Source organism: Acomys russatus, chromosome 28, assembly GCF_903995435.1.
Source record: "Acomys russatus chromosome 28, mAcoRus1.1, whole genome shotgun sequence".
Taxonomy (NCBI): Eukaryota; Metazoa; Chordata; class Mammalia; order Rodentia; family Muridae; genus Acomys; species Acomys russatus.
Genome location: NC_067164.1, coordinates 23,694,943 through 23,718,283, shown reverse-complemented (window position 1 = coordinate 23,718,283; position 23,341 = coordinate 23,694,943). Strand labels below are relative to the sequence as shown.

Here is a 23,341-nt window from a genome sequence, read left to right as displayed (position 1 = left end):
ACTGAGCCATCTCTCAAGCCCTGTGCTGGATAATCTTAAATTTGGTCTTACGGCAGATGTTTCTTGAACTGTGAATGTGTGTCTTTGGAGACATTTTATAATGGTACTTATCAAATCCCAGATGTGTCAGGATGCTGACCCGAATTCTCCTAACCTGACGTGCTAGTGAGGTCGTATTTATGAACTAGAGTTCTGTAGTCACTCTTTATGGACAGTACATGAAAACTGACTGCTCTGCCCCCACCTTCCACTCTCCTAGTTGCACATGATTGGTGAAGGGAGCCGCGGTGCCATACTGGAGATGACCCTGGCAAAAGTGCTCTACACTAGCAGTGAGTATTGACTTGTCGTCGAGTTCTGTGTGTAAACAGCTTAATTCTGTCACTATATATTACACCAAACAAAACACTTAAGGTTCCTGGCTCAGTTTGCAAGCTTATAAATTTTTGTTGAAAGAACATAGTGGATGGGTGAGAATTACAAAGGTGCTTGGAGCAGACTTGTTTTGGGGTTTTGTTTTTGTTTTCTGTTTGTGTGTATTTGTTTGTTTCAGAAAGGATTTCTCTGTGTAGCCTCGGCTGTCCTGGACTCCATTTGTAGACCAGGCTGACCTTGAACTCACAGAGATCTGCCTCTGCCTCGCTGAGTGCTGGGATTACAGGCGTGCGCCACAGCGCCTGGCTAGCAGAGCTGTTGTCACACTGCTCCCACGGCATGCTTAGTCACATCGTCAGCCTCCATATCACTCTGTAAAATGGAGGTTGTGATGGTGCTGGCCTGGTGACGCAGTTGTGAGGGCTCCATGAGAGCGTGTGCTGCCTTTACGCTGGCTTCATACAGCAGTGGATAAGGTTGGCTGTCACCCTTTCCCTCAGCAGCATCACCATTGTCTTCCCAGTAGAACAGTATGTACTTTTTCTGATGTTTGTTTGCTTGTTTGTTTTTAGAGGAAGTTTTTGAGACAAAGTTTCTCTGGATAGACTGCCCTATAATTCACCAAGGTCCACCTGCCTCTGCCTCCTTGAGTACTGGGATTTAAGGGGTGTGCCACCATGCCCGCCTGATTTTTTTTTTTTTTTTTTTTTAAGACAGAGTTTTGAGCCAGGCAGTGGTGGCGCACGCCTTTAATCCTAGCACTCGGGAAGCAGAGGCAGGTGGATCTCTGTGAGTTCGAGGCCAGCCTGGTCTACAAAGTTAGTCCAGGACAGCCAGGGCTACACAGAGAAACCCTGTCTTGAAAAACCAAAAAAAAAAGGGGGGGGGTTTAATGGATGAGGTGTTGCACACCTGTAATCCCAACACTTAGGAGGCAGAGGCAGGCGGATCTCTGTGAGTTCAAGTCAGCCTGGTCTACAGAGTTATTCTAGGACAGCCAAGGCTACACAGAGAAACCTGTCTTGAAAAAAAAACAAAACAAACAAAAAAGACAGGGTCTTACTATACAACTCTAGCTGGCCTGGAACTTGGCTTGTAGACAAGGTGACCTCGAAGTCACAGAGAGCCTGCCTCTGCCTTCTGAGTGCTGAAATTAAAGGTGTGCACCCATCACCATGCCTGGCAAAACTACATTTGAGTAGTCACTTTAAGGAACTGTTTTTGCAACATCTAATTGTCTTTAATATGCATAAAATATTCTAAACATCTCTTTATTTAATGATGTGGTATTGTATTGCTTACCTTATATGTGGAAAAACTATAATGTCATTTGATAACATTTTTATTGGAGAGTGACAGGAATTGAATCAGTAATCTCATACATATCATGCACTCAAATACCGAGCTATACCTCCAGCCTCAAAGATAGGTTTTAAAATTGTGAAAGTAATGACATTTAGGCACACTGTAGTTCTCACAGTCATTTCTTTTCTTTTTTAAGTTATTGGGCAGCTACTGTTTCCAGGCGCTGTTTCTGGTGCTAGAGTTATGAGAGTGAATAGATATAGTCCCTGCCAGCACCAGTGAAAATGAAAGGGCAGTGATAGGACATTCTACAGTTTGATAAAGGCAAGAAGTATACAGTCTTGGCCAGCATGTAGTCCTGCCCATCCCTGGCTTATCTGTCTCAGCTTCAGTCTTTCCTATGGGGTGATCTTAGGAGTCGTGAGAAATGTGAAAACTCTTTCTAGGAGGCAGGCCTCTGCTCTGGATGCCAAGGCCACAGCCTTTTCTTCATCTCAACCTGAGACCCCCTAGGGAGGTCACCTTCCCTGAAATCTGTCCTTTCAGTGGTCTGAGCAGAAAGGAGTGTTAAGAGTCTCTTGAGCGTGCGCATCTTTGTCACTGCCAGGATGGTCACACTGCTGACTGTCGGGTGCTGATGACGCAGTCTTATTTCTAGGTTACATTTGCCTTCCAGGTGGTGTCTGCGAGGTCAGTGGTTTATGAGCAGCCGCACTGCTCAGCCGCACCTGAGTTCATTTCCTTCAAACCCGTTCTTCAGTCTGAACTTTCCGCCACCAGTTACCAGCAGGTAGCTAAAGCAGAATCTCACAGCCTTTTTAAGTTTTCCACATTGCTGTGTTGCCTGGACTGTCCCGGCCTCAGATGATCCTTCTACCCCAGCATATCAAGCACGGGGTCCCATAATCTTCACTCCTGAACACTCTGACAGCACCCTGTTCCTGTCTAGTTACACTAAGAATCCGCTCACAGGTCTCTCCTCGCTCCTTTTCCTGCCAGATTGCTGCAGAAACCCCAGGTTCTCCCTCTACCCATATCACGCTCTCTCATTCTCCCCCTCCAGGCCTGACTTATCCAGTGTAGATAAGGAGATCTTTACAAATGCAAACCCAATTACAATTTTACCATTCGCCTCCGTTAGTAGCCTCTCATATTCTGCAGACACCCCAATATTTCTAGCACTGACTTTCTCAGTTGGTCCTCTGCTTGCTTGCTCAGCTTCCAGTCCACCTTGTCCTTTCTCAGGTAGCACCCTGCATGGTCATTTCAAGACATGAGGCAGTGTCAACGAAGAAACAAGCTAAGAAGACATAGCTTTAGTTTTTAAATCATAGCTAAGTCTGGAAATTCATTCAGCCTTATGAGCTTCCTGCTACTCTTTTTTGTTTCCTTGTAGGTTGTTGTTGTTTTAAAGTTTTATCCATGTAATGAGTGCTTTATTTGCATGTATGCCTAGAAACTGGAAGAGGGAATAAGATCACATTACAGATGGTTGTGAGCCACCATGTGGTTGCTGGGAATTGAACTCAGGACCTCTAGAAGGGCAGTCAGTGCCCTTAACCACTGAGCCATCTCTCCAGCCCCTTGTTTTTGTTCTTTACACACAGTCTTATATAGCTCTGGCTGGCCTTGACCACCTGATCCCCACTTCTCCCTCTCAGGGGCTGGGATTATGGTCCTGCACTGCATGCCTGCTTTTTCGAAATATTTTCTTTAAGTTGACAATATAAGAGACTTTTCATACAACACAAAAGTTTGAGACTAGATAAACAAAGTAGTTTACACCTGTAATTCAGCACTTAGGAAGCCGAGGCAGGAGAATTGCTGTGAGCTTTAAAGCAGGCCCTGCTACATAGTGAATTCCAAGCCAGTCAGCACTACGTTATCAGACTCTGGGATTGTCTTACAGAGTTTGGAGCTCATCAAGTGGTGTGTCCTCTCCAGCTCCAGACGTGCTGCACAGTGCTGACGCCCCTTCTTTTCTTAGGCGTCTCATGAAGTGTCCTTTCAAGCTGCCGGAAAGGTCTCATTCTGTGACCGTCAGATTGGTTACTGTCTCTGCCCTGGGAATCAGAAATCCAGAATGGTCTGAGGCTTTTTCATGGTATTCTAGCACCACAAGAGGCAACTGCTGCTGTCCTCATTTGGTGGGGTGCAGTCAAACACAGCCACCCTAGGAGCAGCATAAAGCGCTCCCTTAGCGCTGTAAGGCACATGAGAGACAGATAGACTCTGTGCTCGGACTTCCCACCACCACCCCCTCCCCTAGACAAGGCTTCTCTGTGTAGCCCTGACTTGGAACTCACTCTGTAGACCAGGCTGGCCTCAAACTCACAGAGATCCACCTGCCTCTGCCTCCCTGAGTGCTGGGATTACAAGTGTGTGGCATGGAGCCAGCATCCTAGATGAAGAGGGCCCCATCAGCACTTCTAGGATGCCCCATCAGGGCGGGGAGAGGGTCTGCATGAAGACAACCTCATACATAAAGATTCTTCTTTATGTATATGCAAATATTCTAAAATCTGATAAAAGTCCCAGATCTGAAACATTTCTGGTTGAAACATTTCAGATAAAGGATATTCAACTTGCATCTCATCTTTCTGTTCCTTTACTAGCCTACTTGGGCAGGATAACACTGAAGTTGTCCTAAAACTATTTTAGGACATAAATGACACATTTTTCTTAATACTTTGATTTTTTAGAAACAACTCAGATTATCGGCATGAGTGCAACGCTAAACAACGTAGACGACCTTCAGGAGTTTCTCAAAGCCGAGTATTACACGAGTCAGTTCAGACCAGTATGTACCCAAGGTTTGCACTGTGTTGGTTATTATGTCTTCAACTTAGAAATAAGAGGATCTCTGGGAGTTCGAGACCAGACAGGTCTACAAAGCAAGTCCAGGACACCCAAGGCCGCAGAGATAAATCACTCCCCCCCTTCCCACCCCCTCACTCCCCGCCAAAAAAAAAAAAGAAAAAAAGGAAAAGAAAAGAAAGAAGAGTGGCAAATGTGGTGTATTTTAAAACAACTGAGAGTTAAAGGTGCACAATCCCGCTCAGCGTAGCTATATGATGATAGTTTACGTATAGAGTTTACGTATAGAGTTTACGTATAGAGTTTACGTATAGAGTTTACGTATACTGTGAGGCCAGGGACCTTGGTTCCAGCAACCTGCCACAGTTTATACCACCTGCACCAGTGAATGGAGAGTGAGTCCCCAGGGAACAGTGGGTGAGCGAGTTTTCCCAGAACTCATTTTGGCTTTCACTTTTTAGTATTTGAAGTCAATGTTTTAATTGGGCGAGATTTCATGAGACACATTTGGGCCTCCTGTCAACATTGAGAAGTCTAGCTGAGCTCCCATTTCAGCAACACTACAGATGGTTACATGACCCCATGTAACGTCACATGAAAATTAATTAAACGCTGCTCATTTTCAGTCTCACAAAGCCCTACCGCTAGATGTAAAGCCACGGACAGTCAGTGGCTGCTAAAGGACTGGAGAGATGACGCAGTGGTTAAGAGCACTGACTGCTCTTCCAGACGCCCCAGGTTCAGTTCCCAGCACCCATGTGGTGGCTCACAAAGTTCTTATATACTCCAGTCCCATGGGACTCGGTGTCTTCTGGCCTCCAATGACACTGCACACATGTGGTGCACATGCAAAATGCAAAGCAGGCAACGCATCCATACACATAAATAAATGAAATAAAACAAGAGAAGAAGGACAGCCAATCTTCTCGGGGATGAACACCCGAGAGGTTATCCAGTCTCAGGTGGTCATGCCTAAACACTTCTAGGCTACAAGCTGCTGAATGAACCGGGTGTGGTGTGTGTGTGTGTGTGTGTGTGTGTGTGTGTGTGTGTACACAACAATAATTAAAAAGAGGTCATGAATTTGAGAAAGAAAAGAACAGAGGGAGAAAGGGGATGGAAATTATGTAAATGTAATGCTTGTGTATGAATTCTAAAAACATTGTTTTCTTTAAAGAAAGAAATTCCCTTAGCCATACTAGATGGTACAGACATGTAACCCAGTGTTCAGGAGGCTAAAGCAGGAGTCTTGAGTTTTAGGCCAGCCTATGCTACATTCTGAGCTCAGAGCTAGCCTGGGCTGTCTAGCAAGACCCTGTCAAGAAAAATGCTTTTAAAATCTTTTCAAGCATCTGTGCTTTGGCAGTTACAGAACTTGTAAAGATAAGCTAAGGTTTGACATGGATTTTCTTTTTTAATTTTTATATTTTGGTTGGCCTCATATATCCCAGACTGGCCTGGAACTAGTTACCTAGCCAAGGGTGACTTTGAACTCCTGATCCTCCTGCCTCCACCTTCCAAGTACTGGGATTACAGATTTGCCACCATACTTGGCCTACATGCATTTAACTTTAAACTTAATAGCAGCATTCCCAAAATGCTTGACTAAAGTAAAAAGTATAATTCCTAGTTATTGAAGAAAGTATGTAATGTATATGTATTATCTGTCTGAAGTACCAGTGTGGAAGTTCTGTGTCTAGGTTTTTAGAAAATAATTTTTTGGTGTTCAGTAAACATTATCTTGAAATTTGTTGTTTTTACACTTGTACATAATACAAAAAAAATTCAGGAAATATTTTCTGACCTTAGATGTCAAATTAAGACTCTCCTTGGTTTTGCTGGGCATTGGAGGCACAATCCTTTAATCCCAGGCAGAAGCAGGTACGTCTCTTGAGTTGAGGGCCAGTCTGGTCTACAGAGCAAGTTTCAGGTCTCAAAAAAAAACCAAGGGGAAGAAAAAGAATCTACTTTTTAAAAAAGTATGAATCCATTTTTAAAACCCAGTGACCTGAGGGCTGGGGCTAGCCAGCTGATAAGGTGCTGGCCTGGCAACAGGAGGGCCTGAGTTCAGTCCTCAGAACCCACACAGAAAAGCCAGGCGTGCTCACACGTCTCACAACCCAAGGGCGAAGACAGGAGGCCCAGCCTGGCCTCCTTGGCAAGCTTCAGGGAAGTGAGAGGACGGCCTTAAAAAATACGATGGACAGCGCCTGGGGAATGACAGCTGACGTGTGTCCTCCCATCGCGTGTGCACGCATGTGTGAGCACTTGTACACGCCTATACACGCATCTCCCCACCATTTGCAAGCTTTCTGTCCACAAGTACTTAAGTGACATTTAAAATTAAAGCTGATGACTCACACAGAAAATTGTAGATCTTAAGGAAGAAGATGGAGAGGGAGAGGATGTGAGGACAGCCACCCATTCCTGCATCTCTTCTTCGTTGTTTACTTAGTTCTTCTGTCTGTGTGTATGTGAATGAGTGTCTGCCGTGTGTTCGTGGGCCTGGAGAGACCAGAGAAGGCAACGTTCCCCCTGGACCAGGAGTTGCCAGCAGCTGTGAGCTGCTGTGGCGCTGAGAACTGAACTCCGGTCCTCTAGGAGAGCAGCAAGCACTCTCAACCCCTGAGCCGTCATCTCCAGCCCCTCATTCCTACTGCCTGTGACAAACACACACGGACCTGGTGTCCTTTGGAATAGATACTAGTCAATTTGAAGGGAATCGTTCAAGGATATTAATTCCTATTTTTGTGTGAAGGAAAAGAGAGGCAAAGGGAAATGTCAAAGCTGGAACATTCAAGATGAAGCTGTCTACAACAGTGTCCTAGAAAAGCTGAGGTCTTTGTGTGGCTGCCCTTGTTAAAACATTTTATAAAATCTCATACCGCAACTTTTATATTAATTCACTGTTTCCTTTTAACCCTCAAGGTTGAATTAAAAGAATACCTGAAAGTAAATGACACACTATATGAGGTAGACAGCAGAGCTGCGAATGGCATGACCTTTTCACGTCTCCTGACTTATAAGGTATGACGGAAACCCTTAAATCCAGGCTCCCTCCTTTGAGCCTAGGTGTGCTGAGTACTGCAGCGGACTCAGTTGGTCTAGTTGGTCTGCATGGAGGGAAAGTTTGATGTGGGAGGGTGCTTGACCTGTCACGGACAGCAAGCTGCTGATTGAAAACAGCTAGTTTCCTCCTTGTTCTGTTTGCATTGCTAGAGACCAGCCAGGGCCTCACATATACACGCGAGGCCCACACTACCCCTGTGTCCTCCTGTATTGTAGTGTCCTGGATCCTAGTTCCAGTTTAAGCATTGGATCACACTGGATACCTCCCTTTGGCATATCTTTGTGAAGCTGGGTATTTTATAGCTGCTGTGAACGATACTGTGGGAAAACTAGTAGAACAGGGCTGTGTGCAATCGGATTCTAAAGTCTGAAAGGCAATACCACATGTGCACACATCCTGCCAGTGAGCTCGTGTGCTAAATGGAATGTTTTTTATTCAAATGACTACTGAATTTTGAGCCAAGTACTTATTAGGTTGTTTGCACCTGGCTAACTAATGAACCAGTAAGATGTTTCTTGGCTCCTGAGTCATATGCAGTGGATATGCCATCCGTCCAGTAACAATAAGACAGTAGTGTATAGTCCAACGGACACGTTGGCGTGGTGGCGTGTCTGCATGCTAATGGCTTCCACTGGCGTGAAGGTTATTTAAGGGAGCAGTTTTATCACAGCTTTAGGGTTTCGTGAGGTATATTCTAAATCTATCTATATCTTAGTTTTCAGGAAAATAACAGGAAGTAGGGAGATTCTAAATGACTCCACTTTTTCATGTCCTTTGTGCGCCTCCTCTTGCTCCTGTGGAGTGTTAGGAACTGTCACAATTCACGTACGAAGTCCTCTGACTGTGGCCGCTAGGTCCTCATTTCCCTCTGAGCCTTTGGTTCTGCTCAGGTGGAGGTGGGCATATAATAAAGTTATTAATAACTTGAGCTGTTTTCACTTCCTTAATTTTTAATTGTTTTGTGGGGGAGGGGCATTGAAATTATTTTTAGTTAGAGAAAAAACAGGCCTTCCAAGGGTGTCAGAGTGAGCTGAAGGTCAGAAGGACGCTGGGCGTGGGCTTACCACAATCTTCTCCCAAAGCCTGGAAATGCGACTTGGCCTTTCCTGTGAATTGACTGGATCATCAGGCACTCCTTGGTGGGGTGGGCCAAGCTGCCCTTCGTCAATGACATGGCCTACATGGGCTGTCAGGCGACCACCATGTGCCCACTGACATGATTAACACTAATTGGTAGGGGGAGGCATTGAATTAAGGAATGACACAGGAAGCCAAAACAGTGGCTTACTCAGTTGCATTCTGAATCACAATCAGGAAATAGTCTTTAGCCGGTGCCACCATAATTTCGTTTGTCATGGAGTGAATTTGAAGGAAGGTTAGGCCCTCCTGGGGGTCAGTTTCAGGCACAGTGCTCCATGCCTTCAAGTTTGCATGAGGTTGGCATACTGTGTGGTGGTGGGATTGTCCGTGGCACTCTTGGTGGGAATGCTTGTGTTCACCCTGACAGTGCCCTGCACGCCTTTCTGGCTCTGTGTTCACCACGACGATGCCCTGCACGCCTTTCTGGCTCTGTGTTCACCACAATGATGCCCTGCACACCTTTCTGGGTCTGTGTTCACCACAACAAAAGCCCTGCACGCCTTTCTGGCTCTGTATTCACCATGACGATGCCCTGCACACCTTTCTGGCTCTGAGGTCTCCTGAGTGTTTCCTCCACCTCTGCCATCTTGGACTGATCCAGCAGTTGCCAACACTCAGTTCTCCGCCTTTCTAATTTTTAATTGTTTAATCATCTTTTTAGACTAAGTGTGCCCCAACCAATTCTCTAACAAATAACTCAAGAAGAAAATAGAACATTTGATGTTTTATGTTGCTTTTGTCTTTCTTTTTAATAATGAGATAACTGAGCCATTTAAAACTGGTTGGTGATTTACACATGGGAAACTTTCTGGGCTTCTATAGTTGGCAAATGCATAGCTTTTTGTTTTGCAGTATTCTGATGCCCTGAAAAAGATGGATCCTGATCACTTGGTGGCATTGGTGACTGAAGTTATTCCTGACTATTCCTGCCTAGTGTTTTGTCCCAGTAAAAAGAACTGTGAAAATGTAGCGGAAATGCTGTGCAAATTTTTAAGCAAGTATGTTTAGCTTTTTTAAGAAATCTGTTCTATTTTTGTCATAAATTACAGACTGAATAATATATTCTATTTGTTGAGTGATCATTGTTCTCTTTATTTTTTTCTTTTCTTTCTTTTTTTTTTTTTGTTTTTGTTTTTGTTTTTGTTTTTGTTTTCAAGACAGGTCGTTGGCTGTCCTGGACCTGCTCTGTAGACCAGGCTGGCCTCTAACTCACAGAGATCCACCTGCCTCTGCCTCCCAAGTGCTGGGATAAGATCATTGTTTTCTTAACAGAGCAGCATATTGTTTTATAAGGTTCTGAAGGAATTGACCTTTAAGTTTAAACTGGAATTCGCATTAAAGTAGAAAATTCTAGAATGAACACCACAGAGGCTTAGATTTGAAGCTTTGGCTGAGCAGTGGCCCCGGGTTCATCTCAGACCAGTCAGCATGTCTGGGAATGTTCCAGGTGGGCCACATAGAGCAGAGGCAGGATGAGTCACCACTCTGAGGCAGGTCATGTCTGCTGCTGAACCTGCTCTTTGTTAGCCACTGTCCTCCGTTTCTTACTTTGTCTGGGCACCAGATATAATTTCCTGTGAATTTTAGAAATGTGTTGGCTTAGGAGTTTGAGCTGTTTTAATTTGAGCTCTGCTGTGTCCACCAAGAAAGTGTAAGACGTCTGTAAATACTGACAGTTCTCTGTCTTCTGCACCTGTTTGTTGTGTGGGTTTTGTTTTTTTGTTTTTTTGTTTTTTAATTTTTACACCCTTGCTTGGCCCCTTACCTGAGGCTATTTCAGTAGTCATAGACTATAAATGTGAATTTTTAATCTGGTCATTCTCCACTCTCCCTCCCAATCCTACTGGCATAGACTGGTCTAAATTAGGGATAAGTTGACTGGACAGTACAATGATAAAAACTTTTAAGGTGCAATCAATGAGTTGAATTCCAGTGATTGATAGTCTGCCTTTACAGTGATGATTTTGATTATTTAAGGGGGGGGAAGGGCCAAGTGTGATAGCTCACGCCTTTAATCCCTATACTCAGAAACTGAAGGATCTCTGTGAATCTGAGGCCAGCCTGGTGGACAGAGTGAGTTTCAGGACAGCCAGGGCTACATAGTGAAGCACTGTCTCCAACAAACGAACAAAAAAGCTAAGTGCATTTGCCTGGGAGATGATGGCTCAGTGGTTAAGAACACTTCTACTCTTCCAGAGGACCTGAGCCAAGTTCCCTTTGCAACACCCATCTTAGGAGTCTCACAGCTGCCTGGAACTCTAGCTCCAAGAGGAGTCAGCACCTCTGACCTCCAGGGACACCTGCACCCATGTACACACACACACACACACACACACACACACACACACACTTTTTAAAATTTGTTTTACACTAAGAGAAATAAGGAAATTAATCATTTAAGCTTTCTTACAGAATTACTCAACTTTTAGCATAATTTAAGATATTGTTGAGGTTTCTAAAGTGTTAGTGTTTAGACTTCTTGCCATATCGTATGTTTGCATTTTCAGAGCAGGAAATTTATGGCTTAAAATAAAAGAAACCATCTCCCATAAAGACATATATTGTAGAAGAAATAATCATAGCATCGAGAACAGGATCTAACCCTGATGTCATAGGAAATGTAGGAATAACGTTCAGGAAGTCCATACGCTCAGCTTCGGGAGTTGTAGCCAAAGCGTTGTGTTTGTATGGCTAGCTGGACTTGCCCTAGCTTTAGTGAGCTCTCCATAGAGTTCTGTGACCCACGAAAGGACGTGGAGAGTGTTTCCAGTGGTTGGTGAAGTAAGAAGTAAAATTAAAGGAATGTTTTATAGGGCTGGGGAGATGGCTCCGTCAGAGAGCTCAAGCTTGAGTCCCTGGCACCCTTGTGAGAGCCAGGCATGGCAGTGCATACCTATAATCCAATGCTGGGGAGACACAGGAGGCTCCCTGCAGCTCACTGGCCAACTAGTCTGGCTGACCCGTGAACTCGGGTTTACTGAGAGATTCTGTCTCAAAAGCCAAAGTGGAAAATGATGAGAAAAACATCTGAAGTCAACCTTTGGCCTCTTTGTAAAAACATGTCTACACCCGTGTAGACAAATACAAACACATGCACATGCGTACAAAGCACACACTAAGAACATTTTGTGTATTTACATGATCACAGTAACACATAACTAGAAGGATGCTAGCACGCTGGATTAAAAGAAAAGCAGCACGCACCGTCTTAACTATGGCTCAGCAGCTCTTGTTTCTTCCTTTTAAAAATGGATTTATTTTTATGTATATGGGTGCTTTGCACGTGTGCACACACACATGTGTACCATGTATATGCCTGATGCCATCTGTAGTTACAGATGGTTGTGAACTGCCATGTGGGTGCTGGGAACTGAACCCCATCCTCTGGAAAAGAAGTCTGTTTTTTAACTGCTGATCTCATTACTCCAGTCCCAGGCTGATGCGCCTAATGGATCTTTTTTCTAGGGAATATCTCAACCACAGAGAGAAAGAAAAAAGTGAAGTGATTAAACACCTGAGGAACATCGGCAGTGGCAAAGTGTGTCCTATCCTGAAGCGTACTATCCCGTTTGGAATTGCCTATCACCACAGTGGTTTAACTACTGATGAACGGAAGCTTCTGGAAGAGGCCTACTCCACAGGTGTGCTCTGCCTTTTCACCTGCACATCCACCCTGGCAGCAGGCGTCAATCTGCCTGCTCGGAGGTAAGGTGTCCTCTTTGCGTTGTCAATGGGAGGCAAGAAGAACCGAGTGCTTTCCTCGGCTGAGTTGCCTTGTTCCCTTTAACATTTTAATGGAAAACAGATTTCCTGGTATTTAGTTCCTCTCTCTTGCACCCTCTCGCTTTCATGTGTGTGGTTGTCTGCTTGTGTCTTCAGCTTGTGAGACAGGGTCTCTATAGCCCAGGCCTCAGACTGGAGGGATCCTGCCTCAGCCTCCATCCTCCATGGTGGAAATAGAGGCATGAATCTTGTGGCACCAGGATCTGATTCTGCTTCCAGGAAGATTTGACAAGACCTAAAGAGTTCATTTAAAAGTTTTTATTGAAATGTTACTGAGCTAGTTTGAAAAGCCAGGCTGGGGTGGAGTTCAGTAGCCTGACGTGTATGATGACGTGTTTCAGTCCCCAGGGGAGGAGCTAGTTAAACCTGTGTTAGCTTTTTGTTTGTTGGTTGTTTGTTTTGGAGTCAGGGTTTCTCTGTATGGCCCAGGCTGTCTTGGAACTCATTCTGTAGACCAGGCTGGCCTTGAACTCACTCTGTAGGCCAGGCTGATCTGGAACTCAGAGATCCTCCTGCTTCTGCCTCCCAAATGCTGAGATTAAAGGTGTGCGCCACTGCTGCCACCATCACCACCCAGCATGAATGCAATAGCTCTTTAAGGTCAGATCCTTGGTTACCTTTTCAGATATTTCCAAACTGTAAAACTATAAAACTGTGTAATTGACTTCTCTTTATAACTCATGATGATGAGTTTTTTGTTTTGTTTTGTTTGGTTGGTTGGTTTTGGTTTTTGGAGACAGGGTTTCTCTGTGTATCCTTGGCTGTCCTAGACTCACTTTGTAGACCAGGCTGACCTCGAAATCACGGAGATCCACCTGCCTCTGCCTCCCAAGCACAGGATTAAAGGTGTGCGCTACCATATCTGGCATGATGGGGGTTTTTCTAGCAAATTATTTTCACAAAATTTTTATGAACATTAAAAAATGTTTTTCTACTGGGTATACAGTCTTAAGTCTCAAACTCATAGTTGTTAATTATGCAGTTTTATATATATATAACCTATTTAGAGACAGGGTCACACTGTTAGCCCTGGCTGGTCTGGAACTCACTACATAGACCTGACTTTGAATACACAAAGGTCTGCCTGCCCCTGCCTCTTAACTGCTGGGATTAAAGACATGCTCCACCATTCACAGTATGGCACCAGCTTTTTCTTTCCGTATGGATCTGTGTTTTCTCCTCTTCAAAAGTTTCTTTGTTTTATATTCATTCTGTGGGGTGAAGGAGCATGCGTGTCACAGTGTGATTGTTCATGTTGGGGAACAACTTCAGGAGGCAGGAGTCAGTTGGGTTTTTTCCATCTGCCTTGTGGGTCCTGGAGCTAGAACACATGGAATCGGTCTTGGAGGCCAGTGCCTTATCCACTGAGCCAGCCGCTCCAGCAGCTTTTACACTTCCGTTTTTAACCTTCATTTTCCTCCTGGTGTGTAGTCGCACTCGTTGTAGTTTGTTGTGATGATTCCTCCTATTCCCACATCACCATCTCCCACCCCTGGTGCCTCGCTCTTTAACATTTTATTTATTCAACTCTGACAATTTATGACCAACATTTTATGGAATTGAAATCTATAAAATAATTAACTTTCCCAGCACTTGAGAGGCGGAGGCAGGTGGATCTCTGTGAGTTCAAGACCAGCTTGGACTACAGAGTGAGTTCCAGGACAGCAGGACTATACCGAGAAAACTTGTCTCAAAAAGCAAACCAGTAATAGTAATAATTGATAATCATCATCGTCATCTTGTTGAATGTCATACCAAATAACTGCATTTTAAAGCCTAGGTTGGAGCCCAGGCAGCCTAGTCCCAACAGTCCCCGCCTACTTGGCATTCAGGCAGGGCGTGGCACTTGGTGAGTGCCTCCGGCTTGAGCCTTATGATTTTCTTCATCTTAGAACTGTTGGTAGTCATTTCTGTATTCCATCTTCCATCGTCTTTACAGTCTTCTCTTGTGACTGGCCAGACTGAGGTACAGATGTGTGGTTCAAGCTGTCAACTCTCTTTTTTTCTCCGATTTTACCTACATATAAAATCCAGGTTTTTAGTGGACTGGGAAGCAGTGCAATGCAGAGTGCTCGCCTAACACCCAGAAAGGCCCAGGTTCAAACCCCAGCACCACCATGCAGAGTGCTCACCTAACACCCAGAAAGCCCCAGGTTCAAACCCCAGCACCACCATGCGGAGTACTCGCCTAACACCCAGAAAGCCCCACGTTCAAACCCCAGCACCACCATGCAGAGTGCTCACCTAACACTCAGAAAGCCCCAGGTTCAAACCCCAGCACCACCATGCAGAGTGCTCTCCTAACACCCAGAAAGCCCCAGGTTCAAACCCCAACACCACCATGCAGAGTGCTCGCCTAACACCCAGAAAGCCCCAGGTTCAAACCCCAACACCACCATCCCAAAAAATCCATTTTTTTAAAAACACAGAAGTAGGTTAGCAAAGTGGGAAGGGATAAGAAGGTGTGGGAGTGGATTAATACGATGGCAATATAGAAAGCTAGGTTTCACTGTTCTGTTACTTACGTTTATTCATTATTTTCTTTAGACTGTAAATGAATTTTAAATTTTCAAGAATTCTATTGCACTTCTTGTAGCAGTCTGCTTTTATACAGTGGATATGATTCCCTGTGGAATTTTCTGTGGATACTATTAACAATTTTTCAAAATTTTTTACTGTTCCCTGTTTATTTGCTATAGTTAGTCATTTATTCTGGGTGTTCTCATTAGTTTTCTTTTATGTTTGTTTTCTTCAAGTATTTATCAAATCTAGACAGTCTGTTGAGACTTATAAATAAAGAAGTTGATAATGTAGGCAAAATGACAGCGTCTTCATTTCCCTTTGGAGAGGAAAGCTGCCTACAGACTCGTTCATGCGTGAGCAGAACTGAAACAGCTGGTTTTGTAGACTAAAGCCAGTTGAAATCTCCAGTGCTTTATAGTTAAAGACAATGTGACTCCATCGGTCGGTAGCATGTGGTGGAGGTACAAGGCTGTCTTTTAGTTCCGGGGTATAAAATTGAGAAGCTTTGGAGAGCACTGCTGTAGACTTATCATGGGCCTCTCAACTACAGAGACGTGAGTTCAGGTGATGGTGCTGGTTCAGGTGATTTTGTGGCTTAAGGTAAGCCACCATTGAATTGCAGTTCATTTCTACATAAGAAAAAAAATAATAATAATAATAAGGATACCCTAAACATTTTCTAAGAATTGCAGATAACATGTGTAAGAACAAAAGACATCAAAGATGCATTGTAAACGCGGTTTTGTTTAAAGTTAACGTGTCATTGCATATAGTAACACATAAGTAAAATGGAATTGAGTTTTACTAGAGGATCACTTTTCATTTTATACCTTCCGTAGAGTCATCTTGAGAGCTCCCTACGTGGCTAAGAAATTCTTAAAGAGGAACCAGTATAAGCAGATGGTCGGCAGGGCTGGCCGGGCTGGCATAGACACTGCTGGGGAGAGCATTCTGCTGCTACAAGAAAAAGACAAACAGCAGGTACTGCTCGCCTGGCCAGCCTCACGTGAGGTGTCTCTTAAAACCACCTACCAGTGCTGCTTAAGCGATAGGGCCTCCTGTATGACTGAGATGTAGAGCACCTCAAATATTTTTATATTTCAGACAATGAAAAATAGTTTTCTGTTTATTCTTACTTTATAGAACATCTGTTAATTCCTGCTCTTTGGGGATTTTGTAATATGGTTTTGTTTTGGCTTTGGAGGAGTGTGGGGCTTCCAGAGATCTCACAAACTGTGAGGCCTTTATGTGGAACACTGTTTGTTAGGTAGCAGCACAAAACAAAATACTGCTTTAACTTTTATAGGTCCTGGACCTAATAAATGGGCCACTGGAAAACTGCTACAGCCATCTTGTTGAGGAGTTCACAAAGGGGATCCAGAGTTTGTTTCTCTCTCTAATTGGTTTGAAGGTAATTTTTAAAGTTTTTAAATATAACAACTATTACCTGATAGACGTTTTTAAAAATTCAGGCAAATTAGACCTAGAAGGATGGCACAGTGGTTAAGAGCACTGACTGCTCTTCCAAAGAACCTGGGTTCAATTCCCAGCAACCACATGGCAGCTCACAACTGTCTGTAACTCCAACTCCAGAGAATCTGACACCCTCACACAAGCATACATGCAGGCAAAACATCAATGTACTTAAAATAAAAATAAATAAGTTATTCTTTTAAAATACTCTAAATCTAGGTCTTTTTATTCTTCAGTTAGAAGAAATATAAGAAATCAGATGATAATTGATACCTACCAAGAGGTATTTTTGTAGGAGACAGTATTGTGGAAGCTGTGAAATAGCGGGTCCAGACATGTGACAACCCGTCACCTCTTGCTCACGTTAAAAGTGAAGTGTCATCCTGTGCTACAGTCCAGCCTCCTCAGCATGAGGTGGCTATACCAAGCCCCGGCTGCAAACGCGAAGGGCAGCAACTGATGCTCTGCTGAGCAGAATGGTACCAAGCTCTGAGGTTCTGCAGCCAGGTGTAGTAAGTGCATTTTTTACTTACAAGAGTCAACTTGCCATGGGTTTACTAGTGTGTAACAGCATCTTAGAGACCTGTCCTGCCTTTATCAAGTATGAATAACGATGAGCCAGGCGGTGGTGGCGCATGCCTTTAATCCCAGCACTTGGGAGTCAGAGGCAAGTGGATCTCTGTGAGTTCAAGGCCAGTCTACAGAGTGAGTCCAGGACAGCCAGGGCTATACAGAGAAACCCTGTCTTGGAAAACAAAGATTATTTTTTATTCATTAATCTCTTTTAGATTTAGTCTTGAGTTAATTAAATTTTGTCCTTCTGCCCCAGTACAAAGTAGTAAAAGCTGGAGTTTGAATTTAGCTTTTTCTATCTTCAAAACTATTGTTCTTAGCTCAGCATGTAGCCTGTCCTCATTAGAATGAACATGGAAGTAAAAGTGTGAGGCGTAACTGAAGAAGCGATATCACAGGCTTTGGTTCCTTGCAGATGAAATATCTGGCCACTGTAGAATCATCAAAGTCTAAAGAAAGAAAAAGAATTAAATGCACTGAGGTTGACGGAGAGACACAGATTAGACACAGAAGGAAGAGATAAGCCATTCTAGATATTTAGAGTAGAATGCAAGAAAGAAAAAAAAAGTTTGCTGTGATGTGGGTACTAGTGAGCAGGCTGGACACTAACAGGAGAGGGGCTATGATGTGGGTACTAGTGAGCAGGCTGGACACTAACAGGAGAGGGGCTGTGACGTGGGTACTAGTGAGCAGGCTGGACACTAACAGGAGAGGGGCTGTGATGTGGGTACTAGTGAGCAGGCTGGACACTAACAGGAGAGGGGCTGTGATGTGGGTACTAGTGAGCAGGCTGGACACTTAATTGAAGAAGGGTAATGAAGAGTGGAAGGTTGGGTGGAAAAAGTTACCCCAGACTATATGGTGTAATTGGGTAATAGGAGAACATGCTTAGCCATCAGAGACATAGCAGTCAACATAGAGACTTTGTAAGAACGTGGCTCTGATACCAACCGAGCCTTGTGACTTGCACAGTGTGATGTCAGAGGCTGAGAGGATGGAGTTGAGCCTCCCTACAGACACACAATGACCGGAAGATTGTGACAGCTACATCGTGGGACTCAGTAAGCCCCTGATTTTTTTTTTTTTTTTTTTTTTTTTTTACCATATCCATGTTTCAGACACTCTGCCACATACTTCCTTTTATCTTCAATCCTTGAATTAAGTATAGTTTCTGTTTTCACAAACACTGAATTAGAAGCAAAGAGCAGTAAGCTGCTGTCCACTGTAGACCTGCACTACCCTGTATCCTGATGGTCTCCTTGCAGCCTGTCCTGCCACAGTCCCTCCAAGTAATTGTCACACAGAATAACCACAAAATATGCATAATATGTCACTCTTTCCGCTTAAACTTGGTCAGTGGTTTCCTAATGCGGTAAAAATTGAACCCAAGCATATTCCACAGTGCCTTTAATCTTAGCACTTGGAAGACAGGTGGGAAGGTTGGTTTTTGTTTTTGTTGTTTTTGTAGCCTAGCTAGGACTACATAGTAAGACTCTGTCTTAAAATAAAATTAAAAATAATAATGATAATAACCCCAAAAGCTGGGGGAGTAGTGCACATACCCATAGGCCGAGCACCTGCGAAGTGGAGGCAGACAGATCAGGAGTTGAAGGCAAGCCAGGCTACATGAAACCCTGTCTTAAAAAAACCCAGAAAAAAAACAAGAGTCTAGTCCCAAACTTCTCACCCTGGTGTCTGATGAGCGTGGCCTCCGCCAGCCTTTAGCCTAGCCTCTCGCATGCTCCGTGCACTCTGTTCCAGAAACCCTGGCTTTCTGTTCTCATTTCTCTAAAATAAGGTACACTAGTATCTTAATGCCCCCTGGATTTGGGACTTACCCACCTCCTCCCCTCCATCTAGCCTCACACTCAGTATACCCTTATCTGATTGGTCCTCCTCACCCGCAGTTTTTAGTCTAACCGTGACCTCCCTGGGGATGCGCTCCCTGCGCCTCTGAGTCAGTCTGTTACTTACCTCACAGAGCTGCCTTCCTTTCCTTTAGCTACACCAGTCAGCTGGAGATCATGTTTGTGTTACTTTTATTCAGCTAATAATGCACTCCTGCTCTAAAAGGCCTGTAAAGGCAGAGCTCACACTCTGTTTGTTGACCTTTGAGTCGCAGTGCTTTACACCATGCTTGCATATAGCTGACACTCAATACATACTTAACAAACTTGATTTTGGCCTTGTCCAAAAGAAGACAGAGGTTTAAATCATGGCCACGCCTTCCAGAGAGGAGTGGAAAGATGACTTGAAGACAAATCAGTCTCCTACTCTACCTGGCCTTCTGCCACGTCAGCTGTAATCGGTCAGGAAAGGAGCTGTGCAGACTGCAGTGGCTGTTTCCTGTTAGTGTGCTAAGACACCACAACCCAATGTTTAGAAGGAAGAGTTTGGGTTAGGGTCCACAGTGGTGGGGACAGGATGCCGCTGGAGCTGGAGGCAGAGCGCTCACAGCTCACACTGCAAGCAGGAAGCAGAGGGCTCTGAGTGGGAACTGTCAAAGCCCACCCCAGCAAGGCCCCACAGGAACAGCACTGCCAGCCTGGGAGCAAGTATGTGGATGCCTGCGACTCTGGGAACTTCTCATCCAAACCACCCCAGCGATCCACAAACTGAACATCAGCTCCACAGTAGCTTACAAGTGCACTGGAGCTTGATTAATACTAAGAATAATTGTTAATAAAGGCAAAGAGAGAAGCAATACAAAAATGAGTGCCCCATAATCTTTTTATTATCCCTTATATTGGTTTAATATGAAATGACTACTTAAATACTCCTGTTGAAGTATCATCAGAATTGTTAGAGCTATTGATCGGTCATACTTTAATATAACATGCTGACTTTGGTGAAATTGGCTAATAAAAGCGTGTTCTAATTCAGAGTGAGTTGTACATCTGAATACCAAGTGCAGGGTATCGGGATCACTGTTGTAACCTGTAATAATGAACAGGAGGGGAGGGGAGAAGGCGTACGAGGACAGGAACGGGAACCCAGGACAGCAGAGGGAGGGAAAGACTGTGAGTTAGGTAACCCTTCTGCCAAAACCTCACCTGATGCTGGGGCAGTAGACCCTGCCCGCTGTGTTTTCCATGTTGCTTTTTTATCTTTAATGCAGTCTTTAGAACTAAAGCATGCTTCCCTGAGTAGGTAGAAGTGGATGAAGAGAGGATTTCACACAGACTCAGAGTGGACCTGGGGAGAATTGGCTAGAGAGGTTGAACAGAACACAGCTTTGGAGATAATATAAAAACCAAGCAGTATTTGGGGCCTGGAGGATGGCTCAGGAGTTAGGAGCTGGTCCTGCTCTTGCAGAGGACCCACGTTCAGTTCCCAGGTCCCACATCAGGTGGTTTATAACTCCAGTTCCAGCGGATCCAGCACCTCTGCCCCCACAGGCGCCTGTACTGGTATGCACAGGCCTCATCACACACACACAGGTATGTAACTAAAATAATAAAATAGGAGTCAGGTGTGGTGGTACACATCTTTATCCCAGCACTTAGGAGGCAGAGGCAGGTGGATCTCTGTGAGTTCAAGGCAGCCTGGTCTACAGAGCAAGTTCCAGGGTTTCTCTGTGTAGCCTTGGCTGTCCTAGACTCACTTTGTAGACCAGGCTGGCTTCGAACTCACAGTGATCCTCCTGCCTCTGCCTTCTCAGTGCTTGGATTACAGGAGTGTGTCACTGTGCCAGCTCTTGTTAATTTTTAATTGTGTAGATTTTGTGCTTTTTTTTTTCTTCAAATCGCTTTAAGATATGAAAGTGAGCCAGGCATGGTGGCGCACACCTTTAATCCCAGCACTTGGGAGGCAGAGGCAGGTGGATCACTGTGAGTTCAAGGCCAGCCTAGTCTACAAAGCGAGTCCAGGGCAGCCAAGGCTACACAGAGAGACCCTGTCTCGAAAAAAAAAGAAAGAAAGAAATGAAAGTGAATAATACTGTTTCCTGAACTCAGGGAAATGCTCCAATGATGCCCTCAATTCTTTCAGATTGCAACAAGTCTTGGTGACATATATGAGTTTATGAATGGTACATTTTTTGGTGTTCAGCAAAAGATTTTATTGAAAGAAAAAAGTCTCTGGGAACTAACTGTTGATGCACTTCGACACCTGACGGAGAAGGGACTGCTACAGAAAGACAGCCACAGCAATCCTGAGGAGCTACGGTGTCATTTCCACATTACAAAGTTGGGCCAAGCTTCTTTTAAGGGTAGGTTTACCTAAGTCTCAGTATTTTTCTAAGGAAATGTACTAGAAACAAAGGATCTTAAGTTATGTTCTTTGTTTAGATTTAATTTGTGGTTTCATATTAGGAGCATTACTCTTGCAAGCTACTTTAGCTTTCAAAAGTTGAAAATACTGTTTTTTGTAAGTAATTGCACAGGTATGCAGAGAAGATGGCCACGCCTCCTTCCCGCCCCTCCCTCAGCAGCACATGCCGTAATGTCCTGCCATGAGTAATCTTCCCGAGCGCTGAGACTAAAGGTGTGTGCCACCACACCCAGCTGGGATTTAGTTCCTGTTGAATATATTGTAATTTACTTATTGAAAAGTAACACATGTCTGCTCTTTTTAAAAAATCTTAGGTTAGGGAGATGACTCACTCATCAGTCAGTAAAATCATAAAGACCAACCTGAGTTCAAACTCCAGCATCCACACAAAGAGACAGACATGTGTGAGTCTGCAATCCCAGTAGGCAGACGCTGGTAGGTCCTTGCAGCTGGCTGGCCAACCAGTGGTTCAGTGAGAGAGTCTGTCACAAATAGTAAGGTGGGGAATGACTGAGGAACCCTACTTCATCCCTGGCCTCCATCCTCCGGCACACACGTGCACACACATATATCAGAACTCGGGATTATGTTATCAGAAGTCCATGGCTTGCCTAGTTCACTCCTCAGGAACCCACAGTGTTCTCAGTTCAGTACACGCTGCTCCAAACACATTCCCCACCACAGAGCATGTCAGACAGCGCTGGCCACACACATCTTAGTGCTTCAGAAAGGTCACAGCACCTAATGGTGTCTCTGCCACGTTTACACAAGGGCAGTGTGTCCTGGCAGTGCCACCTGACTGTATTTTTCTGCATAGATACATGTGTATTTGTGTACATTGTTCACTTTTTAATGAAATCATGCTTATTTACAAAGTGCCATGAACCCAAGGTGGCACGTGTTAGGCAGGCACACTGCCACTGAGCTACATCCCCAGCTTTCTCTTTTAATTTTTGAGTCTGGGTTTCGCTAAATTGACCAGGCTAGCTGCTCCACTGTGGTCCAGGCAGACCCTGAACTTGGAATCCTCCTGCCCCAGCCTCTAAGTGGCTGAGATCACATGTGGGCCCACACTGAGAGTCCAGGCCCACGCTCCTTTTATGCTGGGCTCATCCGAAATAGGGCTACAACATAAATTATTTAGCCTTCTTTTTATTTATGAACATTATGATTTTTTTATAAACAGCCACATGGCATATAAACAGGGCATCTCAATTTATTTTGGGTATACATTGAAATGGTTTTCTGACTAAATTACCAAAAATAGAGTAGTTGTATCCGAACTGTCTACGAATTGATACATAACATTACAGTAGCCTCCAAGATCATTATAGATAAGAGAATTTGAGATGTGACTGGTATAGTTAACTGACTACCACACAGGCTTTAATCTAGAACCTGAACTATCCCGGTGTAGAACACCTAGTGTGCGTGACACCTTGGCCGAGCTCCGCAGCCAACAAGAATAGCAAATAAGTCTTTATATTTGTTTATTTTCAATCCTGCAAAGTGTTCGTTTTTTATTATAACACTACAGGCACAAACACACCAGTATCATAATATTTTTTGTCTTGTTTGTTTTTTGAGACAGGGTTTCTGTGTGTATCCCTGGCTTTCCTGAACTCACTCTGTAGACCAGGCTGGGACTGGTCTACCCGCCTCTGTCTCCAGAGTGCTGGGACTAAAGGCATGCGCCACCACCGCCTGGCATCATGATATCTTTGCATATCTCTCATACATTCATGTTATCTGTGTGGGAATTATCCCAGTTTACAAAGCCCAGATCTTCGTGTATGTTTCCTCGTTTGTGACTCAGTTGTGCTTTATTGTCTCTTAAAGGTGAGGAACCTAAACTCTGAAAGGTTAGATACATTGGCTGATATTCAAACTACTCCAGGCTGGATTTTTTGGGGGGGGGGGGGGTGGTACTGGGTCTCACATAAGTCAGTCTGGCCTCAGGCTTGCTGCATAGCTGTGGCTGGGATAAACACACGCACACCACCCCTGGCT

The 23,341-nt window shown here is 44.3% G+C and overlaps 1 protein-coding gene and 1 pseudogene across 2 annotated transcripts in view; one reads left to right on the top strand and one right to left on the bottom strand.

Moving 5' to 3' along the window:
* Positions 1–23,341, top strand: part of Helq (helicase, POLQ like) — a 41,684-nt gene that overhangs the window by 7,671 nt on the left and 10,672 nt on the right. Inside the window, exons 5-12 of one of the 2 annotated variants that reach the window (XM_051170305.1) lie at positions 260–332; positions 4,383–4,480; positions 7,426–7,524; positions 9,560–9,705; positions 12,173–12,412; positions 15,853–15,994; positions 16,320–16,424; positions 21,050–21,269. In XM_051170305.1, coding sequence (XP_051026262.1) covers positions 260–332; positions 4,383–4,480; positions 7,426–7,524; positions 9,560–9,705; positions 12,173–12,412; positions 15,853–15,994; positions 16,320–16,424; positions 21,050–21,269 — 1,123 coding nt within the window. Of the gene's footprint in view, positions 1–259; positions 333–4,382; positions 4,494–7,425; positions 7,525–9,559; positions 9,706–12,172; positions 12,413–15,852; positions 15,995–16,319; positions 16,425–21,049; positions 21,270–23,341 lie in introns of those variants that run through there. The other variant, XM_051170306.1, reaches the window with a different exon arrangement.
* Positions 8,852–9,293, bottom strand: LOC127210608 (dynein light chain roadblock-type 1-like; annotated as a pseudogene).